The sequence below is a fragment of the Ceratosolen solmsi genome, unplaced genomic scaffold (genome assembly GCF_000503995.2).
Source record: "Ceratosolen solmsi marchali unplaced genomic scaffold, CerSol_1.0 scaffold6, whole genome shotgun sequence".
Taxonomy (NCBI): domain Eukaryota; kingdom Metazoa; phylum Arthropoda; class Insecta; order Hymenoptera; family Agaonidae; genus Ceratosolen; species Ceratosolen solmsi.
In genome coordinates this window covers 16,035,422-16,061,599 of record NW_011948414.1, presented here as the reverse complement: position 1 = coordinate 16,061,599, position 26,178 = coordinate 16,035,422, and the positions used below count along the sequence as shown (strand labels likewise).

General features: G+C 30.6%; 1 protein-coding gene across 1 annotated transcript; it reads right to left on the bottom strand.

The window, feature by feature from the left end:
* Positions 1 to 1,692: 1,692 nt before the first annotated feature.
* PCB (Pyruvate carboxylase) lies at positions 1,693 to 15,369 on the bottom strand. Its single transcript, XM_011507253.1, is given in 14 exon segments — positions 1,693 to 2,068; positions 2,182 to 2,578; positions 2,747 to 3,182; positions 3,680 to 4,069; positions 4,924 to 5,391; positions 5,764 to 5,811; positions 7,364 to 7,579; positions 7,582 to 7,660; positions 7,970 to 8,231; positions 8,306 to 8,508; positions 8,933 to 9,144; positions 9,232 to 9,382; positions 9,927 to 10,246; positions 15,185 to 15,369. Coding segments are annotated over 14 exon segments (3,567 nt in total). The 5' UTR covers positions 15,321 to 15,369; the 3' UTR covers positions 1,693 to 1,819.
* Between the last annotated feature and the right edge of the window lie 10,809 nt (positions 15,370 to 26,178).

Genomic DNA, 26,178 nt, shown 5'->3' with positions numbered 1-26,178 from the left:
CTTTTAAAACTTAATTTTTGAAATGTAATCTTGATACAAGACTGTATTAATTTAGATTAATCCCAATTCATCCTATGTACATTCATATAATTGCGAATACATAATTCATCCATTTAATATTAAGCTTCTGTTATTAATAGTTTAACTTTATATTATAATAAATTTAAAATAAAAACAATTTTGTTGAATTAATGAGTCGTATAACGCATAATAACAGCTTGTAATTAAAAAATCAGTAAGAAAAATAATTTAATCGTTGGATTTTAAAAAGTAATTATTAATAAAAAAAAAAAAAAATATTTAGAAGGGTTACTTACTACGTACGTATATGTTAATTTACCTGCATTATAAAAGTAATTTTAGAATAATAAATGTTATATACAAAATTTCATTCTACATAAGTGGCATGCATAAAGATAATAGTTTTTTAAAAATTAATTTTTATAGCAAACAATGATTAAAATGTATTTTTAAGTTATTATACCGAATGCTAAGTAGGCCAGATATTAATAAAATTTAATTTACAAGTAATTAGAGAAATTTAATATATATCAAATCATAAAGTCCGATTAATGAATCATTATAAACAATTAATTTCCATTGCAAGCCTAGCTTCTAACTATTATTTAAAAAAAAAAATTTTATTTCGAATACGCTGCTTTACGTATTTTTCATCATGTATTGCATGCTTGTGTTTTAATTTTATTTTTAATTACATATTTTACATGAATGTATTTTAACAATGCAATTTTTCTGGAAGAGAGTAATTATGAAAATATTCATTCAATTCTACGAGTATTAAATAATTTATGCACATATTTAATTAAATATTCAATAATGACAAATCAAAAACATAATAAATTCAATATACATCTCTTAAACTTTGTAGATTATTTATTACAATAAGAAATCTCTCTCTCTCTCTCTCTCTCTCTCTCTCTCACTCTCTCTCACTCTTTATAAATATTTAAGTAATATTACGACCAGTTGCGATCATAAATTGCTAAAATCGTGTTGAATTTCTTTTAGTAATATTTAAGAACATTGTATGAAAATTATTATAAAAACTAACGGACTTTACATTTTATCGTTTGTAAATAACAAATTTCAAGTATTTCTTATTTATACAGTATAGACATTACTGAACTTTCTATTACAGAAAATTATTTGCATTATTAATAGTACATGAATATTTTCAAATTTTTTTCTTTTCCCCCTTTTAACGTGTTCATGCTTATTAATATTATATTGTTTAACGGATACAAATTTATATATAAAAAAAAAAAAAAAAATATATATATATATATATATATATATATATATATATATATATATTAGTATAGAAAAATATATGAAATCTAGATTATATTCTTCCAGAGAACAGTTTTATAAAATATCATTACTTTTTATTCATTTCATTCTTGTATGGTAAAAATAATGGTACGTCTTTGTGATATTCTTTAAGAATTTAATAATAATGGTTCAAGTCTATATTGATATTTAATGCTGTCAATAGTGTCAAACAGTCGATATTATATTAAGAATAATACAAAGGTATAAAAAAAAAAAAAAAAAAAAAAAAAAAAATAGAAAAAAAAAAAGTAACAAATTTATCGTCTATACTTAATATAATATTCTTATTAATTTTTCATTTTTAATCGAAAGTTTAATTGGCTTGTTGATATTGATAAAATTTTTGTATGAATAGTCATCGAGACAGCATTGTCGCGTTATCATTGTTTCCTAATAAGTTTGTGACTCTTTATCTTGGACATAATAAACAATGAGCGCAGAGGAGGTGAAATTAGTGAAATTAGGCTTATTCAATTGTGAGCAGGAGATCGTCGCCCTCGAGTTTCATTCCTTGTGTAATGTCAAGAGTCTTGATTTTACCTGCCCGCGGCGCTTGCACGACCATCTCCATTTTCATTGCCGAAAGTACAATAAGGGCGGCACCCTTTTCGACGCTATCACCAACCTTGACACGTATATCGATAACAGTACCAGGCATCGGAGCGCCAATTTGATTCTTGTCGGTCTTTGACGCTTTCGGGTGAATGTGTAACTCCTGCAATAATTTACACAATCTTATATTACTATATTCACGAACGCTAAGCTATTAATATGCTATTAATTACAATGGTCAATAGTGCTTTAATTGTTCAACGGGATTATTTGTACCTTAACAGCTTCCTTGTCCTTAATGAAAACAGATCGCAATTGTCCATTCATCTCAAAGAATACTTCGCGCTCTCCGTTTGGTGTAAGATCTTCGGCCATCGCTAACGTTTTTATACCTAATGTTTTACCCTTTTCGATAGTGACCTCGAATTCCTCGCCAACCTTTGGTCCAGTTAAAAAGATCCTTGTATCTAATTTGTCAACTGGCCCGTATGACTCGTGGAAGTTGAGATAATCTTCCGTAACTTCCGGATAAAGTGCAGCGGACATAACATCTTTATCGGTAATACGCGAATGAGATTCTTGTAATCGAGCTTTCAAAGCATTGAAGTCTAACGGGGCTAAGCTTTCGCCCGGTCTTCCCTTAATCCGTGGCATGTCTTTCAAAACTTTCGACCTATAAATAAGTAAATATATATATATATATATATATATATATATATATATACACGTGTAGTAATGATGGAACATTGAGAGACAAGTGCGTTGTCAGTACGAAACCAATTTAATATGGAAAAAAAAAAACAAAAAAAAACAAAAAAAAAAAAAAAAAAGATCATTGTACCGTAAAGGTTCGGGGAATCCTTGATACGGTTCACCAATAGCACCTTGGAGAAACTCCACCACTGATTTTGGAAAAGAAAGTTCTTCGGCTTTTTCAAGTACGTCATTTGGCTTGAGCTTATTCTGAACCATAAATTGTGCAAAGTCCCCTACTACCTTTGAGCTAGGCGTAACCTTGATAATATCACCAAGAAGGAGATTGGCATCCCTATAAGCCTTCTTAACGTCTTCGAAGAACTCTCCAAGACCGAGGGAATAAGCTTGGAACTGAAGATTCGTGTATTGTCCGCCAGGAATCTCGTTCAAATAAACATCGGCATTTCCAGATTTCATTGTTGTTGTGCATTCAAATGGCGCGTACAAAGTGCGAGTCTGTTCCCAATAAGCCGAGTACTCCGAAATATCCTTCAAATTGAATCCCGTATCTTGGGCTGAGCCTATAATACACAAATACAAACCCACAAACACACACACACACACACACACACACACATATATATATATACATTGTCAATCGCTATTTTAGGTATTCGTAATTTATACTTATCCCATAATGAGACGCAGACTTTGCTTTACATATCGAATTTACGGATCGAATGAAGGATATTATAAGAAGAATGAAAGAAATGAAGATTAAAAGAGACTTTTGTTTTGTTTTAATTTATAAAATTAACGACGAAATTATATTAATTTATAACTCTTTTAAGCATCTATAATTTGAAAAGTTTATTCTAAAAATTTGTCATTCCAAAGTGACAAACTAATTTACTCGTATCGCATAAAGGTTAAATTGATCATTGAATAAATAAGAGATTTTAAGTGAGCTTGAATTATTACAGTATTAGTCATATAAGAGTAATTATAGAGATTTATAAAAGCTCGCTCTCTAAAACACAAGGAGACAAGCGAGAAAAACAAGTGTGAAACAATTTACCCTGGAGAGAAGCGATAATTGCTCCCATTGACGGCTGACTTGTCATACCGGACATACTGTCCACGGCCACATCGACCACATCCGCACCAGCTTCGGCGCAGGCGAGCATCGAGGCAACTCCGGATCCCGAAGTGTCGTGAGTATGAATGTGTATCGGTACGTCCGGCTGCTTCTGTCTAATGGCGTCCACCAATAAGCTCGCGGCTTTGGGCTTTAAAAGGCCCGCCATGTCTTTAATCGATAAAACGTGCGTGCCGGCCTTTACAAGCTCGTTCGCAAGTCCAACGTAATACTTCAAGTCGTACTTTGTACGATTTGGGTCGCTCACATCACCCGTGTACGATATCGCGGCCTCCACGACTCCACCAGCCTTGCCAGCCGCTTCCATTCCTGCCAATATCAACGAATCATTAAAGCCTGATGATGATTAGCTATGATTGTCCAGTTTGTTTAATTATGCGAGACTTGTGAAATTATTCAAAACGGTACGTGCCCTGCCAACTATTAAGGAATTTCTTTTATCTTTATCTTTATCTTTATCTTTATCTTTATCTTTATCATTATCTTTATCTTTGTCTTTGTCTTTTTCTTTTTCTTTTTCTTTATTTGTCCATTATTTTATCACATTTATCGACTGTTCGATGGAAGATGTCAGGGCAAAAGCAAGCAAAATTATGAAAGAAATTTATTTTTGTCGCATAAATTTCATCGCTCGTTAACTATAACCGTTAGATCAATTATTATTATGTATTTAACATCGCATCTACCGATATCTTTAATTAACATTTACTCGCACAATATTCACATTATTCAAATTATATATTGATTTATTTATCCAATTACACTTTCACTTAAATTTCCTTACCTCTACATAAATCCACATTCATTAAAGTTTGGAATTATTGAAAATCGTATGTTTGATTATTCAGGAAAATGTACAACTTTTTAAATTCAAAAGATTTTCAGCATAAAGTGAAAGCATTCTTTGCCGTAAAGTTAGTTACTTTTCGTTCTCAAATGCTCCCGAATAATATTACGAATAAAATACTGCCAATAATTTCGTAAATGTTTCGTAAAATCGCAATTATATTACAAATATTATAGCCGTCGATTATGAAAAAAAATATCCCCTCGAGTATAATCGAAGACGAAATAATGCCAAAAATACAATAGCAAGTGATAATAATAATAATAATTGAGCATTGAGGTGAAATCAAGATGAGCGTTTAAATAATTATTATTACCAAGAATCAAGTTAGGCATGTAGTTGAGAGAATCGAAAACACGGAAAATGTCCATTCCCGTTTGCACTGCAAGCTCACAGAACTTGAAGACTACGTTGTCTGGATAGTTGGTGTAGCCAACCGCGTTGGCACCTCGCAGCAGCATCTGGAACGGAATATTCGGTATAATTTTACGCATATCCTCAAGTCGCTCCCAAGGACACTCGTGTAGAAAGCGAAGGGCCACGTCAAAAGTGGCACCACCCCAGTTTTCCATCGCGTACAAGCTGTGGAACTTGTGGGCGACGAAGGGCGAAATGAGCAAGAGATCGTGCGAGCGAACTCGTGTCGCCAGGAGTGACTGATGTGCGTCGCGGAAGGTCGTGTCCATAAGTAATAGACCCTTGTGCTGACGAACGGCCTTGGCAAAGGCCTCCGGGCCCTTTTCTGTCAAGACTTGCCGTAAGCCTTTCGGAGGACTTTGTATATCTGTAAACAAACAGCTTCAATTACTCGACAACCACGTTCTGATTTTTCATGAAATTACTTTTCATATGTCGTTTACTTCTGCTCTATTTTTCTTTTCTTTTCTTTTTCTTTCTTTCCTTCTTTCTTTCTTTCTTTCTTTCTTTTTTTCTTTTCATTTCTTTTCATTTCTTTTCTTTTCATTTCTTTTCTTTTCTTTTCTTTTCTTTTCTTTTGCCATGCTCATTTCTACAGTTTTAAGAATGCGTCAACTTTGTTAATCCTTACTTTCAACTAAGTATAAGCACGAATGATCGTATTGAAAATTAATCGTTATATAATGGATGTAGTAAGGATAGTCGTAAAAAGATTATGATTTCAGAATTTTAGACGTACCTGGTGCGTCTGGATCCGACTCCTCGGCTGCTGCAAGCTTAGCATAGTCTAAAAACATTCGCAAACAAAACGATAAAGCATGCGAAATTCGTATAACCAAAGACTTTCATTGTATCGAATGATATTATATTGCTAATGAACGTATGGAAAATTGATATATATATATATATATTCATATGCATACACAGAAAAATTGTTTTTTTTTTCATTTTTTGTTTTGTTTTTTTTCTCTTTTCTTTTTCTCTTCTAATGTTAGTTTCAATTTGAAAAAAAGTTCAATTAAAATGTCTCGTTATGCGTATCTAGAAAAAAAGAGTTTAATGATTGTTAAAATTACATTATAATTCGATTGCAAATGTAAAAATGAGCCCAACACTAATGTTAATATGAAAAAATTTTTCTTTTAATTTAAGTTTTAATTTAAGCGCATCAGTGTCTAAGCGCATAAATATCTTAATAGTATCCTCGTTAATAATTTTTACAAAATTCAGGAATATATATATATATATATATATATATATAAATCGAAAAATTTTATTAAACTATATGAATCAAATTTTCTTTTTTTTTTGACAAAAAGGCTAATTTCGTGAAGGCGCTAAAAGAAAATAAGCTTTAATAAAGCAAAATTCATTTAATGTACGAGATAAACAGTTCAAAAAATTTATGGTCACACTTATAATTGAATTTCTTTTCGACACAATATATTATCACAGAAAAAAATATCTTACGTATTAGCATACTTAGTATGAACAACAAACATTAAAAACATTTCATCATTTTTCTTATAATTATTACATATATCGAAATAAGAAATTCTGCGCATTCAAAGTAAGGGTGAAAAAAAAAAAATTGGCATAATAAATCGCTGGATAAATATTAGATTTTTTTTTAATTTAACAACAAATATAAAAAAAAAAAAAAACATGTTTGATTGTCGGATATCTTTAAAGCAAGTTACAAACCACTTTCATAGTATGAATGTTTTGCCTTGTCCTACCCAATAAATCGCATACTAAATAGTAATAATCCTCTATTATGCTTAAAAAAAAAAAAAATTAAATAAATAGACCCAATGTAAAGAAATGTCTAGTAAATATAACTTGAGGATGTATTTTTAATTAAATTTATCGATATAACAATTTTCAATCGATGTATGTAATAATTTTTTATTTCTTTCGTGTTAGTGTGCACATAGCTTTGAACGTATTAGTTTAAGAAAGAATAATGTTACTGATGAAGGCCTTTAATTTAAACTGATATTACTGTATTTAATGTAGAATAAAGTTGTTGTTCTGTAAATTATAAAACTCTTAGCTAATAATAAAATCAGAGATTCCACTTTATAAAAATTTACTAACTGCTATAAAATAACAACAATAAAATTTTATATAAACTATGATAATAATAGCGGGCTCGAAAATATCATAATAAGTTATAAATAATAAATAATTGAGCGCAAATCAACAAATTGACAAATCTATTGATATACATATAAAGGTACACCAATACTACACGTAACTAGTAATTATTGATAACTTGGCAGGTAAGAACACCTAATACGTGAAGTATGAAGAACATGAATGTAATCATGACTTACCTATGGCTATTTGTGGTACATTCGGTCGGATTTCGGCAGGTTTGAGTGGGGTCGCAAGGGGAGTACTCGGCCCATTCACAAGAACACTACCAATATAATTCAGAAGCTTTTGTGCACGATTCTGACTTGGCTGAAATTGGAAGAGCTGCGGGTTCTCGTCGATGAAATACGTGTCGATGTTGCCATTTAAGAACTTTTGATTCTCCAGGACATTTTGACGCCGCGAACACGGAACTCGCGAAGGGCTCGGTTCATTTTTGCGCAAGATGACTGAAGATCACCAGCATGGGCGATGACCTAGTGATATAATTGTTTGTCACTACAATGATCGTTTGTTTATGCGATGGTCAAATATTCGTTCCATTACAATTGACAAATTAATCTATCGTCGGTAATAATCGTAAATTAGACAAAAATTTGTATACCGCTAATATCTCCCAATCGAGCAATGCATTAATGTTAGATCAAATTGAAAATACATTAATAATACGTAAAAGTGGTATCAATGATGTTTAATATCCTTATGCAATTATTCATTTGTAAAGAAAATTAATTTGAGAATATTGTATAATCCACTCAGCCGTAATACGTTAAAAGCCAAAATACCTTGACGAGAAGGGAATCGTAATAGGGGGAAATGATGGCACCACCAAAGGCCGAAGCACCATCCAAACGAATACCCATACCCTCTCCCGAGCGGAATACTTCTATTCTGCCGGTATCGGGTTGAAAGCTTTTTGCGGGATCCTCGGTAGTGACTCGACACTGAATGGCAAATCCTTGGGGCTTTATTTTCTCCTGAGTCATGCCCAATTCGGGCAAAGTTATACCTTCCGCCACTCGAATTTGTGATTGAACAAGATCAATACTGCTCACCAATAACAAGATAATTTACATTAATCTAATGATTTCTAATGATTATATAAGCATGAAATGGCTTACCCGGTAATTTCTTCCGTCACTGTATGCTCTACTTGCAATCTCGCGTTTACCTCGATAAAGTAAAAATTACCAGTTTCGTCGGCCAAAAACTCCACTGTTCCCGCGTTAGCGTAACCTACGTGTTTGGCTAACTTAACAGCATATTCCGTCATCCTGTCTCGAACTTTTGAATCAAGAATTGGCGCCGGGGCTATTTCAACAACCTTGGATCGATACGATTATTATTATTGTTATTGTTATTATTGTTATTATTGTTATTATTGTTATTATTATTGTTGTTATTATTGTTATTGTTATTATTGTTATTATTGTTATAGAGAGAGAGAGAGAGAGAGAGAGAGAGAGAGAAACATGAAAGTTAGTCAGTTAATCAAAGAAGAATGCTACCCAACACTTAAATAGTAATATAACTTTAAGGTAGCCGCAATTATGACTAAACTAACTACTTTAACTAACAAATAAACAATAATAATATAAGTATAGTAATAAAGAATCTAGGACAGTCTTTTTACATATTACGAGACTCGTAAATCTATCGATATACCGACTATTTAGCGTGATATTTTAATTGAAAATTCATATTTTATACTTGAAATACCGTATTAATTATTGATAATAGTAGCTTACCTTTTGATGCCGACGTTGAACGGAACAATCGCGTTCGTAAAGATGAACAACGTTGCCTGCGTGATCACCAAGTAACTGAACTTCGATATGACGTGGTCGTTCAATGAATTTTTCAATAAACATGGCACCATTGCCAAAAGCAGCTTTCGCTTCGGACGATGCACGATCGAATAATTCGCGTACTTCATCCATTCGTTTCACGACTCTCATACCTAAAGATTAATAAATAATCGGCTTAACTCTTACCTCAAAACTCCAATAATAACATAGAGCAATTTGAATAATTGATTGTAATTCACCTCGTCCACCCCCACCATAAGCCGCTTTAAATATAACTGGTAAGCCGTACTTCGTGCAAAATTCCATCGCTTCGTCGGAGGATGTCACAGGACCATCTGTACCAGGAACAATAGGTACACCAGCGTCGATCGCAGCTTTTCTTGCCGCAACCTACAATAATATCATAATTAATCCAATTAATACGACATTAAAAGTCCAAGCAAACATCGCAAATTTATCTTTAATTGTCTAATTTATTAAAGAACATTTTACATTAATTATAGAGAAATTAATGGATGAAACGCGCGCTGAATATACTTAAAACGTATCAAAATTATTTTCAATTTTTAACTTGTTATGCGAGTGAGTTATCGTTGGCTTTAATCAACACGATCTACACTCGGGATTGAAAATTGAAAAACAAAAAACAAAAAACACCAAAAAACAAAAAAAATAATAATAAATTAATAAATAAAAAAACCACCACCACCACCACCATCACCACTTATATTGCGATATATAATAAAATTAAATTACACGCGTGAGATTTATAAATTGGATGCTTCAGCCATGTTAAAGAATGCCCAGAATACAATTGCACTCGGCTTGTTCGGAGCTGAGAAATCTTACGTAGCGACGCTATCAAACATAGAAAACAAATTCTAACGGCGACTCGCCAGCATTATCGGTGTGAATAACAGCAAATGGAAATTACCTTATCTCCCATTTGCTGAACAACTTCGGGTCTTGGGCCAATAAAGCGAATGCCAGCGTCTATGACGGCTTGAGCAAAATCAGCCCTCTCCGAGAGAAAACCATAACCCGGATGAACAGCGTCGACGTCGTTCTCCTTGGCCACCCTTATTATCTCCGGTATGCTGAGATACGCCTGAACGGGAGGTAAGCCACGACCAACGATGTAACTCTCGTCTGCCTTTTGCCGGTGCATTTGCATTTTGTCCTGCTCGGAATAAACGGCTACCGAGCGAATACCCAATTCCGTACATGCTCGGAACACCCGGATTGCGATTTCGCCTAAAGAAGGAAGAAGAAATAGATAAATAATACCATGTCGGTCATATTCCTGAGAAAGGCCTATTTTTTTTTATTTTTTTATTTTGTTTTTTTCCATCATCAATAACATTATATCGAGCTTTATCGAGCGCTGAGATTGAATACTTTGGAAATACGTAGGTGATAAGTACGCGACTCCAACGCTAGCATTTATTCTCCCGAATTTACGAATTGAAATTGAGATGAAGAAAAAAAGTGACTTTTATACATGAAAATTCGTCGAAATTCGCGAAATAATTTTCAAATATGTTAATATGATATTATCGAAGGGAATAAGGCAACGAGCCGACCATAATAACCAATTCAACCATAGTCAGAATATATTAAAATAACCGCTTTTTCAAATCCCACGATTCGCTAATTTTTATTACGTAAACATCTGGAAATGTAAATATTCATAATTGCATAAAAGATAAAAAAAAAAAGAAAAACCATGTTAAGCCATAATACCGCCTCTTACTGATTATCATTTTTTCGATTTGTACAAACAAACGTTCGTTATTAAATATATAGATTCTTTATATTAATGGTCTAGGCCCTTCTAGGCAATGGATTATATATTACGCAATTAATAATAATAAATAACGAAGCAATTTATTAGCGAAATGCTTATTATTTAATTACTTCAAAACTACCAACAACTTTATTTTTTCCTAAATATCCATCGCGTCAATATTTTTTTTGATAAAGAATTTTAAGATCTTATACTAAGATAAAATAATAAATTCCAATAATTAGTGTACAATAAACAACACTTAGAATCTTTCAATCAATTTCATTTCATTTATAATAAATAATAAAGCAAGCTTAGATAAAAAAAAAAAAAAATAAATAAAAATAAAAGAAAGAAAAAGAAAAAGAAAAGAAAAAAAGAAATAGAACCACTCATCTTTAATATTCTACAATAAATGATAAATTCTTTTAGTCACAATGATACTTCTCACATACAAGCTATCGTATAAATAAACAAATTGATTTTTTACTCAATTGTACTATATTACTTGTGTATGCATCACGCAATAATCTAATAATAATAATACATTATATTATTACAAACGATCGATTTGAGTATCGTAATTTTTCAATTAATAGATACATAGAGAAAAAAAATCAAATGAAAGAATAAAATCTGTATATTGTATACAAAAAACAAAATTATAAATTATAAAAAAAAAAAAAAATTATAACCACCCGTATATCAAGGATGATTACATTAAGAAATAATAGTTGTTAGAATAAAAGAATTTACGTATTATATACAATATTACATGTTTATGAGAATTTTATAACGATTTAATTGATAATCAATTTAAACATATTAATTTTGACAAATAAATTTGTCACGCTGCAGAGAAAACTGCTATATTAAATTATTTTTCGTTATTAAATTAATATAAAAGACCATTCAGTCCTGCTATTCCTCAAAAAACTTCAATCGTTATCCTCATTCGCTATAAGTCTACAAAATAATTCTAATCTCAAATCTATTACGTCTAATTATATTTTTATGACACAAAGTTTATTTAAAATAAAATCGTAAATATTACTAAGTATTTCAACATTTTTGAGTTATGCAAGTTTCGATATATCCAAATTGAAAAAAAAATCTCACGAATGACATTCATAAAGACTTATTGAGTAACATTTTTAAGCGATGCCAATTTATTCTTTAAATATTTAGTTTAATAAAACATAATTATAACAATATTTTATTGACATGTGCATTTGTTATTTTATTTATTGTTTTTCATTTTATTCGGTTTGATGTTCTTTTAGCTTATATTTTTAACAGTTCTTACTTAGTCCTTTTAATGTTGAAAAATATATTTTTAAGAATTGCTATGAATCAGTTAATGATTAAAAAAATATTAATCCCATGGATGATTAATTAGAGGGACAATATTTATTCTTTTATAATGATGCTTTAACAAAATCTATTTATTTCCACTTAATATCAATAATAATTAATTGATTATAAATTATTATTTCTCTTACTGATGCTGTTGTTTTTGCCAATCCCCTTATCATTATTAAATACTTGAATTCAATATTAAAGTATTTGCATTTTATAAAACGATAATGGTCCATTTATAAAATATTCTTTTAATAAATATAATACAAGCATTACTACATCCAATAGTAATATATATTTAAGAAGTCGTAAAAGTCACGAAAGATAATTGTACTTGATGCATTAAAGCGATAACGAGTAGACAAAAATTAAAGTTTTGTATTAGAATAAATTGAAATAAAACGATAAATTGTAAATAAGTCTTACGCTATTACTATTTCAATATGAAAAATAAAAAAAAAAAAAAAAAATTTTTCTTTTTATCTTTCGTCACGTATTTAGGCATTAATAGTTTAAATAAAATGTCCATACATTACGAAAGCAACTTATAATTTTGATTCTATATTAAGTGAAATTATCTCGTTCAATTTTTTAACATTTTTTCAAACTTTAATATATTAATTTAATTTTTCATTCGTTTTATTTATTGATAAAGTATTTGCTGCTCATCAGAATCGTACAGACGGTTGACATCTTTTCTTTTTCATTTTCTTTTCCCCAAAAACTACTACAAAATCTATAATAATGCAAACGAACACATATATTTAATCTATTATTAAATAATGCAAAACATAAGATCATCGATAAAATATTTTTTCAATTATTAACATTAAAAATATAAAGGTTATATAAAAATAAATAAATAAATAAATGCGTGATAACTTATTCAACTTTTATTAGAACCAGATTACGTCTACTTATATTTGGATTACTTATTTTATGCTTAAGCATACAAAAACTATTTTCAATTCATAAAAATCGCATACTCTTGAATAACATACTTTGACATACATTGTAAATGATTAATATATATAGTATGTCCTTATCATGCTAAATTTCTTATTCAACAAAAATCTAAGAGATTTTATGTATGAAATGAAATTATTCAAACTTTACGAGCATACGATTTCTATAAACTTCAAAATTTAGAATTTCTATTGAATTATTCAATTATTTTTACTCAAATTATAATAAAATCATTAAATTAATAGTCACGATTGAAAAGAATTAAATATTTTTTACAATTTATTTATTCTTAATCATTCGTACATTTATATTACGTAATAGCTCAGGAAAAAAAAAAAAAAAAAAAAAAAACATATATTTTATCGAATGCAATGTAATTAAAAAGTGAAAAATCTATCAAGTTACATACCAAGAAATTTTTCTACATAATTTTATGGAATTCAATTTATTTTTACGCGTGTTAAATAAAATATTTTTAAGTCGATAGATAATTATTATAAAAATATGACCTTTATAAACTTTCATTAGTGAAGTAAGATTAAAAATTATCAATATATCGAAAAGATGAATAAATAAATATTTTTTTAATAACTTATTTATAACGTAAAATTGAAGATGCAATGAGCACTTGCTTAAATTTTGTATTTAAACAATATTTTTAAATCTATATTTATATTGTTTTTTTTTTTTTCTTTTATTAATATGCAATTGCAATTGATTTCCAAATTTTTTAAACTCATTACTATTATGAATGAATTAAGTGAAAATTTATAGATGTATTGATCGGAGAAAGAACGAAAGAAGTGACAATACAAGGAAGACCTAAAAATTACTTGGCAAATATATTTTATTTCTAATTTTAAAAAAATATCTTCTTACATTGTTTTATATAACAAACTTTGATGCTTCTTGGGCAATGACTATCCAATTATCATAGACTTTATCTTTTAAACATTAATATTCGAAACTGATTCAAATTAGCAAGATTTTTATAATATTGCCAAAAATATATGATTAAATATTATGATTAAATTAACAAATAATTAAATATATTTGTTATTACAATTATCTTAAATATTTTTTCTAAATAAACATATCTGCATAAATTATAAATATATCATATTATTATTAAGTATAACTTAAGTGTAAATGCTAGAAGGAATTAATTATATTTTTCATTATATTTCAAATTACATAAAAAAATAGATTTATTTGAAACGTAATTGAATAATACATAATGATAAAGAAAAAAATTTTTTTTTTCAGATTTTATACATTTAGTTATTGAATTATTTAAATAAAATAAATAATTATACATTGCGTGAGACAATTTTTTTTTAATTTTCATTTCATGATTTTGATGACGGTTTTACGTAATTTTTGTTAGAATTAGGAAAAATTGTACTAATACTATTTTCAATAGTAAAATTGCTTCACTTAGAAAATAGAATTTATTTTAAAATATTTTTCAAGCTAATAAAAATAGATATTTGTCCTATATACACATACAAGTACGCATGTATGTATATACGTATGGCTTGTGTATCTATTTCTATGCACTTATAATATTATTGTATACGAATAGTTATTATGTTATATATAAAATAATGTTCATTAATTTATCAAGTAGATAGTGGTACAAGTTTAATATATAAATTAAAAATTTATTAAGGAAAAAAAAAAAAAAAAAAAAAAAAACTTTACGCGTGTATGGAAATAAATTGTTGCTTTAACTTTAAATTGTAATTTTGATTGTATAATTAGAATTTAAAATTGCTTATATATCAACATTAATGAAACGAAGCTTTCATATAATTAAGAAATATGATGTTTTATCACGAATTTTATTACATTCAAGTGGTTCCTAATATTAATAAAAGTACTTGGGAAAATATGCGACTATTTGAAATATAATCGTATACGTCCGTATATCAATAGTTGTAAATTTATGCGCCTTCGCAACGATGAAATACAGAGAAAAAGATAGCGAGACTCCAAAGACTCCGACGAAGCTAGTTTTACAAGCAGACTTTTTTAGTTTGCGTTGCTGTTGTAAAGTATAAACTCTCATTAAAACTTACCTCTATTAGCGACGAGAACACTGCGTATTGGCTTGTACTCAATATCTGTACCGAAATTCTTGTTCGAGGCATTCCAGGATCGTAGAGTCACTCTGCGTCTCGCCATCATCTTATTAGCTTTTCGTATGGAATACATCTTCTTTAATTTTATTAGTTTTCTTCTTTACGATATAGGTATGAAAAAAAAAAAAAAAAAAAAAAAAGTTTCTTCGTTCTCGGCTTCGTTGATTTTTCACTCTCTTAAACGTGTTTCTATTGATTAAACGAGCTTGATTCTGAAATAGAAACAATGACAAAAATGGAATTAGTATTATTTTTTTTTTCTATTTAAAAAAAGAAAAGCTTATTCTTCTTTATATATCATAACTTATAAATTATACATTAAGTTCATCATCATAAAGCTTACAAATAAATAATAAATTAAATATTAGAGAGATACTATGCATTAGACATTCTTTCTTATTAACGATAAAAATTCATAATATATATATATATATATATATATATGTATATATATATATATATATATATAGAATAAAATAATCTTAAATAATTATCTTTATAAAATTCACTACGAAATGTGAAAAAAAAATCCTTCCTCCAATAAATGTTTCCGAAAACTAAATTCCTATCGACTATAAGCAAGATACTATCGACTTTCTTAACTTATTCCCGAAATATACAAATGTGCTGGTATAAAAACCCCTCATATTCTTTATAAAAAATTAGAAAGCAATATTAAAGAGAATTTTTATTCTTCGCAATTTTTATAGTGAATAGATTCCTTTTTAAATTTGAATTATAAATATGTTGATGATATTGTTATATATTGAAAGAGATAAAAAGGATCGTAGAAAATTATGTAAATTCTAAAATTATTTTATAAATCAAAATCACATATATAATTTATATCTATAATTTATTATCATTTCAATCATTTACTTAAAAGATCAATTAATTAAATTATTTATTTATTTTATTTTCTTCTGTTTTTTTTTTTTTTTTTTTTTTTTTTTTTTTTTTTTCAATTTAATCATTAAACCCTGTTATTGGTTGTAATAATAATAATATTGGAAAATTCAAGATATACTGATATAATATAATAAATTCAAACGGACATTCGAAAAGAAGTTATCTACTTCGATCATTTTAAATGTAAATTTGATAATATTCACGCACTAGTAACAGTTTAGTCAACGCGTTCGTCATTATTATAGTAAGTGTTATGTATCTATGTGTTACACATATTTTAATAATTTTTTATTCAAAGACATAAAAATAAAATTTTACCATCAAATATTCATAATGTATTGGTTGTATTTATAATACGTAACAGTTACTCTTTACTTTCATTATAATTCATCACGGACACTTTTATTGATAGCGCTATTTGTTAAATCCCACTAAAATCATAAAAATTGAAATGAAATTTTGTCACTACAGTATTTTAAAGCAATTACACACATTTAAAATAAGTGCACGCATTAAATTTCAAGGTGATGCTGTTAAATGCAACAAAAAATGGAATAAAAAACTACAAATATGTTACCGTTGCGTTTGAAAATTGAACGAAGGTTATTGTTAAGCATTTAACGTGACTTACAGTTTTGCAATTCTTCATAAATATAGATATTTCTCGTTTTAGAGCACTTACATTGCTGATGAAATATTATAAAATATCTGTAATCTCAATTTATATTAATTACATTTCTTTTTCAAATGCGCTACTTTGTTCTGTTTCGCGGAACGAGCTTATTTACCTGACTGCACTTTAGGAAACCTAGTTTAAAAATAATAACAAGCGACTATTATATTCTTTCGGACATCCACATACACTATCACTATCTATACTTGTTTTATAAAAGCAAAATAAGAGAAAGAGGCAAACAAAGCACAACAACAACAACAACAACAACAACAACAACAATAACAACAGCAGCGGCAGCAGCGGCGGCAGCAGCAAGAATCACAGCAACAACAACAACAACAACAACAACAAAACGAAAAACAAAAAAAAGAAACAAAAAAAAAATGAGAGATCAAAGGTGTTTTAGTAATATTAAAGTAATGAATAATCAGACGATGCGAAGTTTGAGAAAAGGTAGGCAAACCTAACTCGGTCGTCAACTTTTTCAAGAAATAAATTAATACGCTCAAGATGGCAAGAAAGCGCGTATCACCAGCAGCCTCCCAAAGACGATTAAATTGCCACTCGACCAGAAAAAAGCCAATGTGTAAGTGTATGTGCGCGCACGTGAACTATGCTGGAAGTGCGCTGGAAAGTAATGAATGTCAGCGTACGCAATGTAATAACGGAGAGGCTCATTACTGGGACAAGCGTCGATATACTTTGAAATCGCGTAGTAAATCACGGCGCGTCGCGGGCGAGTTCCGTGACCTCATTCTTATGCAACATGGACTTTGAACTTTTCGCGCGTCGCCCGGTTATTTTCGTTTGCAATCTTATTAAAGCGACTTTTTTTTCCGTCTCGAATCTCGCCTTCGAATATCGACGCAACACTCATCGAGGGATAGCCGTCCTGATAATTAATCGCTCTTGTTTTATTGAACTTTGCAATTCGAAGAAGCTCCGGACGTCAAGTGCGCACTGCCAAGGCTTCACTAGTCCATCATTTTCTACGTACGATCGTCCGATCGTCGTGTCGCCTCATCGCTAATAAATAAATGGACACGCACTCTCTCACATTTATCCACTTGATATTGTGATGGAGAAGAAAGCTTTCCCTGCTTTCATCTCCGCAACGTCCATTTCACTTTCATTGCCACTCTTATCGACTCGACTGGTTGAATTCTCATGGAGAGCTCGAATCCAATGGCCAATACCACCACTAATCTTACGTTTCCGCACTTTTTGAGAAAACGCACTTCTTCTCGCTTATCGATCTAACCGTTTAAGATTACTTTGCTAACATAAACCATGAATGTGTATCGAAGACTTGGATAGGACGAGTGCTTCCACTTGATATCGCTAGCTCTGTATTTCTTCAATTAATATATCTGGATTTATCTAGTAGACTTTAATGAACTTGCCCAAACGTTTCTTTGTTAATATTGAAAATTCATTGGGATTTTTTTTTTTTTTTTTTTTTTTTTTTTTTTTTTGATTAGCGCATACGCAATTTTTTTTCTTCTTCTTCTTCTTCTTCTTCATCGCTCTATCCGTTTAAATTTAAATATCACAATTTCATGCACGGTATTAATAAAAGTCAATACTGCTCGTCGTACCACCTATTAAGTTCTTAAGATTTTATAATTTTTTGACACTTCGTGTGCACGTTAATAAATACGTATAAATGAATTTCCATCAAATCATATACGAATGATATATTACATACAAACTACTTTAAACGTTTTAAAGCTCAAATTATCAAATTATGACTACGTAAATATCAAAAAAAAAAAAAGTTTCCTTATTACCATATAATTATATCTGGGCAAATAAATGGAAATTTCATCAAAATAACCATATATAGTATATTATCACCTTTGATTTAATTTTGATTTAATCAGTCAACTTGTCTACCGAATACTTAAAGCTTTACGAAAATTTTTTCATGCCTCATAATGTATTCCGTGCTATCGTATCTATTTTTATCGAATATAATCTATTGTTTATAATAAAGTGATAATATTTCATAAGGTTCCTTGTATTTTTTAAGAAATTAATCATTGTTTTTCCAACAGTTTGTCAACAAATTTTGAACGATTTAAGGAATCGAATGGTACAAAGAATAATAAAAAAAAATTGCACAATATAAATAAAAAGTAATGAAATAATCGCGGCTTATAATATTTAATATTCAATTACAATTATAAAAATTAAAAGAAAAACTCATTATAAACTTTAATTATATTAATGAAAAACTCTTACGTATTGATATTTAAAAATTTGATTCTAACTAATTAGATGTACTGGAAGAGTTCACTAATTCATTCTTCGTTAACGTTGTTTTCTTATAATTTGCCTTGTGTATTTCATTTTTATTTTTACTTTATTCTCATAAGAACTTGATGAATTTTTTTAAACTCTAATAAATGAAACGCTCATGAAGTGTATTGCAAAACGAAAGCGTAAATTTACAATTATAAGCTCATTGGGTAATTGATTTTAAGTGATAAATTATCTCCGACAGTCAGAGACAAATATTATTAAATGGAAATAAAAGATTTTTCTACCCAAAGTGTTCCTCCTCAATGACAAAAAAAAAAAAAAAAAAAAAAAAACCAAAAAAAAAAAACCAAAAAATGAAACGCATATCGATTAAGTTTGAAGGAGTAAAGTTGTAAGCAACCGATAATCAATGCGTTAAATCGCATAAAGTAACAAACATAAAAGGATGATAATAATTAAGAAATGTGCAACAATAAGGCACTCGAATCGGAATAAACCAATAGTTTCGAAAAGCGCACACATGCCTTTCATAATTCATATATGTGCATACTATAATGGGATATAATGAAGCCATTAAACATTTCCCAGTTTCCCAGTAAAGTCACAATATTGACAATTGGATATTTTATCGTAAAGTAAGTCAAATGTACAATGTAAAATGAATAATTAATTTTAATACTTAATCGTCAGTTTAAATTTATGTACAATAAAAAAAAAAATAAAAATAAATAAATAATTAAATAAATAAATAAATAAATAAAGAAAAAAAAAAGGAAAAAAAAAGAAACCAAAAAATATATCACGCAACTCGTACTGCTTAATTCGAATAAACTATTACTTATGCGCTTAAAACATAAAACATAACTTAACCAAACATCCAAGTTGACTTTAACTCTTCATTAGCATAAACAAAACTTCAAAGTTTTAATAAATTAAATTGTATTAATGCAATATGACAGAGAATAATAATAATAATAATAATAATAATAATAATAATAATAATAATAATAATAATAATAATAATAATAATAATAATAATAATAATACTTTTATGCAGCATTTCGTTAATTTTTCTCAATACAATTGATTAAATAAATTCAACGCTTAAACATTAATGATGATGTTAATTATATTTTAACGAAACAAAAAGAAGAATAACGTTCGAGTTGGAATTTCAGATTTTCGTCTAATAATTCGTTGAATTATAATATTAGTAAGACTAAATCAGCAGTTTTCTCCTGAAATTAATAAAATATAACATAGTTACGATATCGTAATCATATCATTAAAATTAAATGAAATACGAATATTATAATATGCAGGTATAATGACATTTAATCGTTTAAAGGGTATAATAAAGCATAATTAATTATCTTTAAGTCGATGTATCGTGAATCGCAGATTTATGGAGGAATGTGTGCCTTTTATTTTTGTGCGTGCGTGCGTGCGTGCGTGCGTGCGTGCGTGCGTGCGTGCGTGCGTGCGTGTGTTAACGTATGCAAATATATCAAACGATATATCATACGATTAGACGGTGGTGGGAATTTCAAAAACAAAAAAACATAAAATAAATAAATAAATAAATAAATAAAGAATGAAAAGAGAAGAAAAGAAAAGAAAAATAAATTTTTAAAGGATACTTGAACGAGCGTTGGAGAAATATATACAATAACGAGGGCGAGCGGGACGTTGAATCCGCTGATACTTCGCGACAATAATACACGAGTCTCGGGCAGCAGAAATTCGACGAAGCAAGGTAAGTGCGTCCGTCGCTCGATTGCGATTGAGCTTTCGAAAACAAGTAGCTGCTGTACAACGACTAATTAGTTAAGAGCCGCCGATGACACACGAGCCCGCGTGTTACGTTCTCGAGGCCTGCTCGAAGGCACACGATAAAGAGTTCTGTAAAGGAAAAGTTTTGGCAGCCAGTCAAGGCCGAGGAAGAGAAGTCGATTGCCCACGCTCGCTAAGACGCCAAGGGCAAGATAAGCGAGATAGCCAGCCACGAAGAGAGAGGGATAGAAAAAAAAATAGAGAGAGAGAGCAGTGAGAGAGAGAGAGAGAGACAGAGAGAGAGAGAAGCAGTGAGAGAGAGAGAGAGAGAGAGAGCAGTGAGAGCAGAGAGGAGAGTACCGTGAGTCGAGTGCGTCCAGCAGACATGGGAAGGAAAATGAAGAATGAATGGGGCGCGAAGGGGATGCCGATGACTCGAGGGTCGCAACCACAAGGGCCGGTTTACGTAATCTCAAATCCCCCCACCACCACCAACTCACCCATCCAACCCCCCCCCCCCCCACCTCGTTACACACCATAACCACAACCATAACCACAACCATAACCACAACCATAACCACAACCATAACCACAACCATAACCACAACTATAACCATAACCACACCTCACCTCACCTCACCTCATCTCACCTCATCTCACCTCACCGCACCCCACGACACCCCACGACACCCCACGACACCCCACGACACCTCACCACACCACACCACACCACACCACACCACACCACACCACACCACACCACACCACACCACACCACACCACACCACACCTTGCCTCGCCTCACCTCGCCAAACCTCGCCTCACCTCGCCTCACCTCACCTCACCTCACCTCACCTCACCTTACCGCATCGCACCGCACCCCACCTCATCTCATCTCACCTCACCCCGCACGCGCACGCGCACTCACACGCATACGCACTCACCCCAAGCTACACATCGAGAAGGAAGAATGTCAATGATCGGGTATCTGGGGGAGTTGCGCGGTCCTGTCACGGAACCGCGGAGGTGAGCGCGAGAGACCCTACTTACCGAGGTTGGGCCGTAACGTCTCTCCGGGTTGCCTCTCTCCGCTGCGCTCACGGTCCTGGCCCCTAACTACGGGGGCTGCGGGTCCGTGCCCTTGGTCGTCGGGGGCGCGAGCGGCGTCAAGAGCGGAGCTACGAGTGTGCCGCTCGACTGGCCGGAGCCACTCTCGCTCGCCTTCTAGCGATGGTCGGGGGAGGTGGGAGGTGGATGGTGCGGGAGGAGGGGAGAAAAGGAACAGCGACGATAAAAGGGTAAGAGAGAGGGGGATGATGATTGGCGGAGGATGGATGGATGAATGGATGGATGGATGGATGGGTGGTTGGGAGGGGTGGACACGCGAGAGGGAGAAGGAGAGGGAGAGGGAGAGGGAGGGAGAGAGAGAGAGAGAGAGAGAGAGAGAATGAGAGAATGAGAGAGAATGAACGAGTGAGCGCGGGGCAGGAGTGGGGGGGAGAGACATACCGAGCGGCGCCCCGAGTTGACGTGTGTTGAGTTGATGTGGAGCCGCCGAGAGGGGGCGCGGAGCTTTAGCCGACCGAGGCGAGGTCGCGTCGGTAAAGGGCCTCCTCTTCTTCGCCACTCGGTTACTTTGAGCGACGTGCGACGAGCGACGAGCGACTCGGCCCGTCGATGCCGGCTAATGAACCCGAGAGTCTCTGTCGCGTCACCACCCTCCATCACACTTTCCATTCGAAAAGTCGCTCCTTCCCTTCATCCGTCCTAGGCTTTAAATTAAATTCTTCATCCCTTCTCTACTGCCTCGTATCTGCCTTTAGTTGCCTCCTAGTGAACGCAAACTCGCTGCTCTAATTGAGCTCGGCTATTTCATAACCTATTTTGATTTTTCCTAGCCGTCATGTTGATATACGCATATGTGAGTCCATCGATAAAACTATAATGATGAAATATAAGATAAAAATAAACTTTTCCTCCTAATTCCAAACATTCGACAAATTTCCCTATAGTTTTTAGAAACCAATTTCAATATTGTTAAAATATTTCTTATGTATATTAAAAGTTTTTATAATGTTTAATATACTCGTTAATGCTCGTAAAAGTAAATATCCAAGACTTGACTTCTCAAGATAAAAATATAATAAATTGTTTATTAATTAAAAATATAATAAATCGTGTATACGATAGATGCAATAATAAATCTTTTAATCAAATAATTATTTTTCACAGTCTTATGTTAACTGCAATTTATTCATTTATACGTTATTTCATGTTATTAATAATCGTTGCTCATGAATATTTTTATTTATTTATTTATTTATTTATTTGTTTGTTTTTTTTTTTTTTTTTTTTTTTTTGCCAACACATTATTCAAAGGCCGTTTCTACTCAGCGGCAAAATGAGAGACAAAAAGTGTGACAAGATCGTGAGGCTATGAGGCTCTATAGCATAAAAATCGATGGAACACAAAGAATTATGAGCCAAAGGATGAAGAAAGTAGACTCGGAAGAATTTCCTACTACCGTGACGTCAAAGACTAACGATATAATAATACGTACTTACAGAATAATATAAACATTAAAATGAACAATTACTTAGGGATCGGCAATGCAAATCGAAAATTGATTGCACATTCATGTTCAGGAATAATGTTAAAAAAATTCTCATAATAATTTATCTTTAAAATCATTTCTAATTGAAAAACAATATCAATTTAATACATATTACACATAATGAGTGACGTAGTATTGCAGTGACGTAGTATCATAGTGGCTCAGTGATAAAACTCAACATCCAATCATATTTTGCTTTTTTTTTTTTTATTTTTGCTGAACTTATTTGTAAATATAAGTCTTTCAATATTGAAAAGATATTATTGGAAATTCAACGTTAAGCCTTGGAGATGGACTTTTCATTATAATTGATAAATTCTCCAACGTTTGCTATAAAACTTTAAACATTATTTCTGCTTGCTTATCTTTGAGAAAACGAAAAAAATTTATCATTACATGTAAATACTTCAAAATAGTAACTAAATTTAGATATTGAAAACGGCGATGATTTTTTATTTTCTTCTTTTTTTTTCATTTTAAATGCACATGTATGCATATGCGTGCGCGCGTGCGTGTGGATACGTGCCTGTACGCACGCAAGCATATATTAACTATTTGCCACTTAATTAATTTTGTTTCATACTCGAAATAAGATAATTATATCAATACGTGAATAGATAGATGGTTTATCATTAATTTTAATGTACAAAAAAAAATAAAAAAAATAAAAAGAAAATATATTTCACATTGTATTTCTACAACACATATGTGAATTATTATTATTCGTGTGCATTGAAATTAATGAACAGAAAAAGTGTAAAAAAATAAAGAATAAAATAGCAACATTTTAATAGTTTGAGAATGGCTGAAATTCGGTTACTAAAATAACAAATTTTTAACATACCCGAATAAGATACAAAATAATATTAAAATGAATAATTTCAGATGTTATTTTCAAGACAACAATCTACTGGCAATTAAAAGTCGATGTAAAGTGCAGTATACCGGAAATGAAAATTCTTGACCCGAAATGATTTCATATTAATGATTTCTTCACCCCACTTAATCGAATGGCTAAATTGTAGTTGCTTAAAAGAGAAAACCAGATAAGATTATATTCCTATTATGACTATTCTCTTGAAAAAAAAAAAAAAAATATCAGAATTCTATACTCATCTGCTCATAGAGCTAAATGGATTATTTACCTCCTGTTAGAGTTGATTATTATGGATTGCTTTGCACGTCCAATGCTCGAGTATTTAACCGAATAAAATGCAGGAACGTACAGGATAATTAAAGTATTTATGTATACTTTTGCGTAAAAACAATAAGAACACTGAATGAAATTAGATATACATTTTTCCATAATATTATTAATTATATATCAGTTCAAATGAGAATTTTAATGAAATATAACTACAATTCTGCAATTACAATTGCAAGATAATATTGACATTGATAAAAATTAATTGTAAGGACGAGCTTTTATATAAATTGAAGGATAGAAAAATATAAGATTTCTAGTTTTTTTTTTTCTTTTTCTTTTCCTAAAGAATACTTTTCCAACGATCTAATAAAATTGCTTTAAATTTTCAAATTGCATCGTAATTTTATAGCGATTATTATTAATAACTATAATAGATAAAAAATAACTACACATTATAGTTGTATAATACATATTATCATATAATTGCTTTATTTTTCTTTTAAATCTTTCATGCATAGTACATTGGCTACTCTATTGAAATATATGTAGATATATATGTTTTACTTATTTAAATAAAAACCCAATAAAGACTAACAAGTTATATAAAATTATGTTTTAATGTAGTTAATAATGCCTAGGCAAAGATTGTATATACTTTAAAATTTATTATCCGTAAAAATTTGTCTAATATTTGAAAATATAATTACAAAAAACTGTACGGACTATTGACATTCTTTTCGTTTCTAGAAAAATCGCTTTTCAATCTCTTTTTCATCAATATATTTTCCTATATTATGTATTTTTATGATAATTAATAGTAGTTTGGTAGGATAAACGTATAGCTCAATAACTACTAGAATAGGCTTGTCGATGCTTTAATTTTTATTTTATTCAAAATCCATATATTATTTGCTTACATCAAAGGTTATCTATGAATTGAATAAATGAGCATGTGATAAACACTATACCGATGAATTTGATAAGACTTCCTTTTATCTCTGAAGAATAGTGGCGCTCTAAAAATCTAACCTTGACAAATATACATCAAACGTTTTAGATCTTAGCTTATAAATATGAATGAAGGAATTTTTAATAATTATAATGACTTTTTCTATATACCAATTGACCTGCATAATTTCACTTGTAATTAAGAATTAGATCTCATTTACTAAAATAATATTTGTATCTGAAATTATTTGTATTTGAATACTTTATGAAAATTGGCTTAACTGTTATAAAATATAGTTAAGATGCACAGTACTTTTTATAACATATAAATACAACAGTAAATAAACACACACACACACACACACACACACACGCACGCACGCACACACGCACACACACACACACATATATATATATATGTAAATCTCATATTTATTTAAAATTTTAAATATGCCTTTGTTATAGGATATTTACAAAACGAAAAGCGAATAAACCAAGACTTTTAGAAGTAAATCTATCTTCATTTCAAATATCTTAAACTTCTCACAATTTTCAATGAAATGATAAATAAGTTGATTTTTGTAGAATCACTATATGC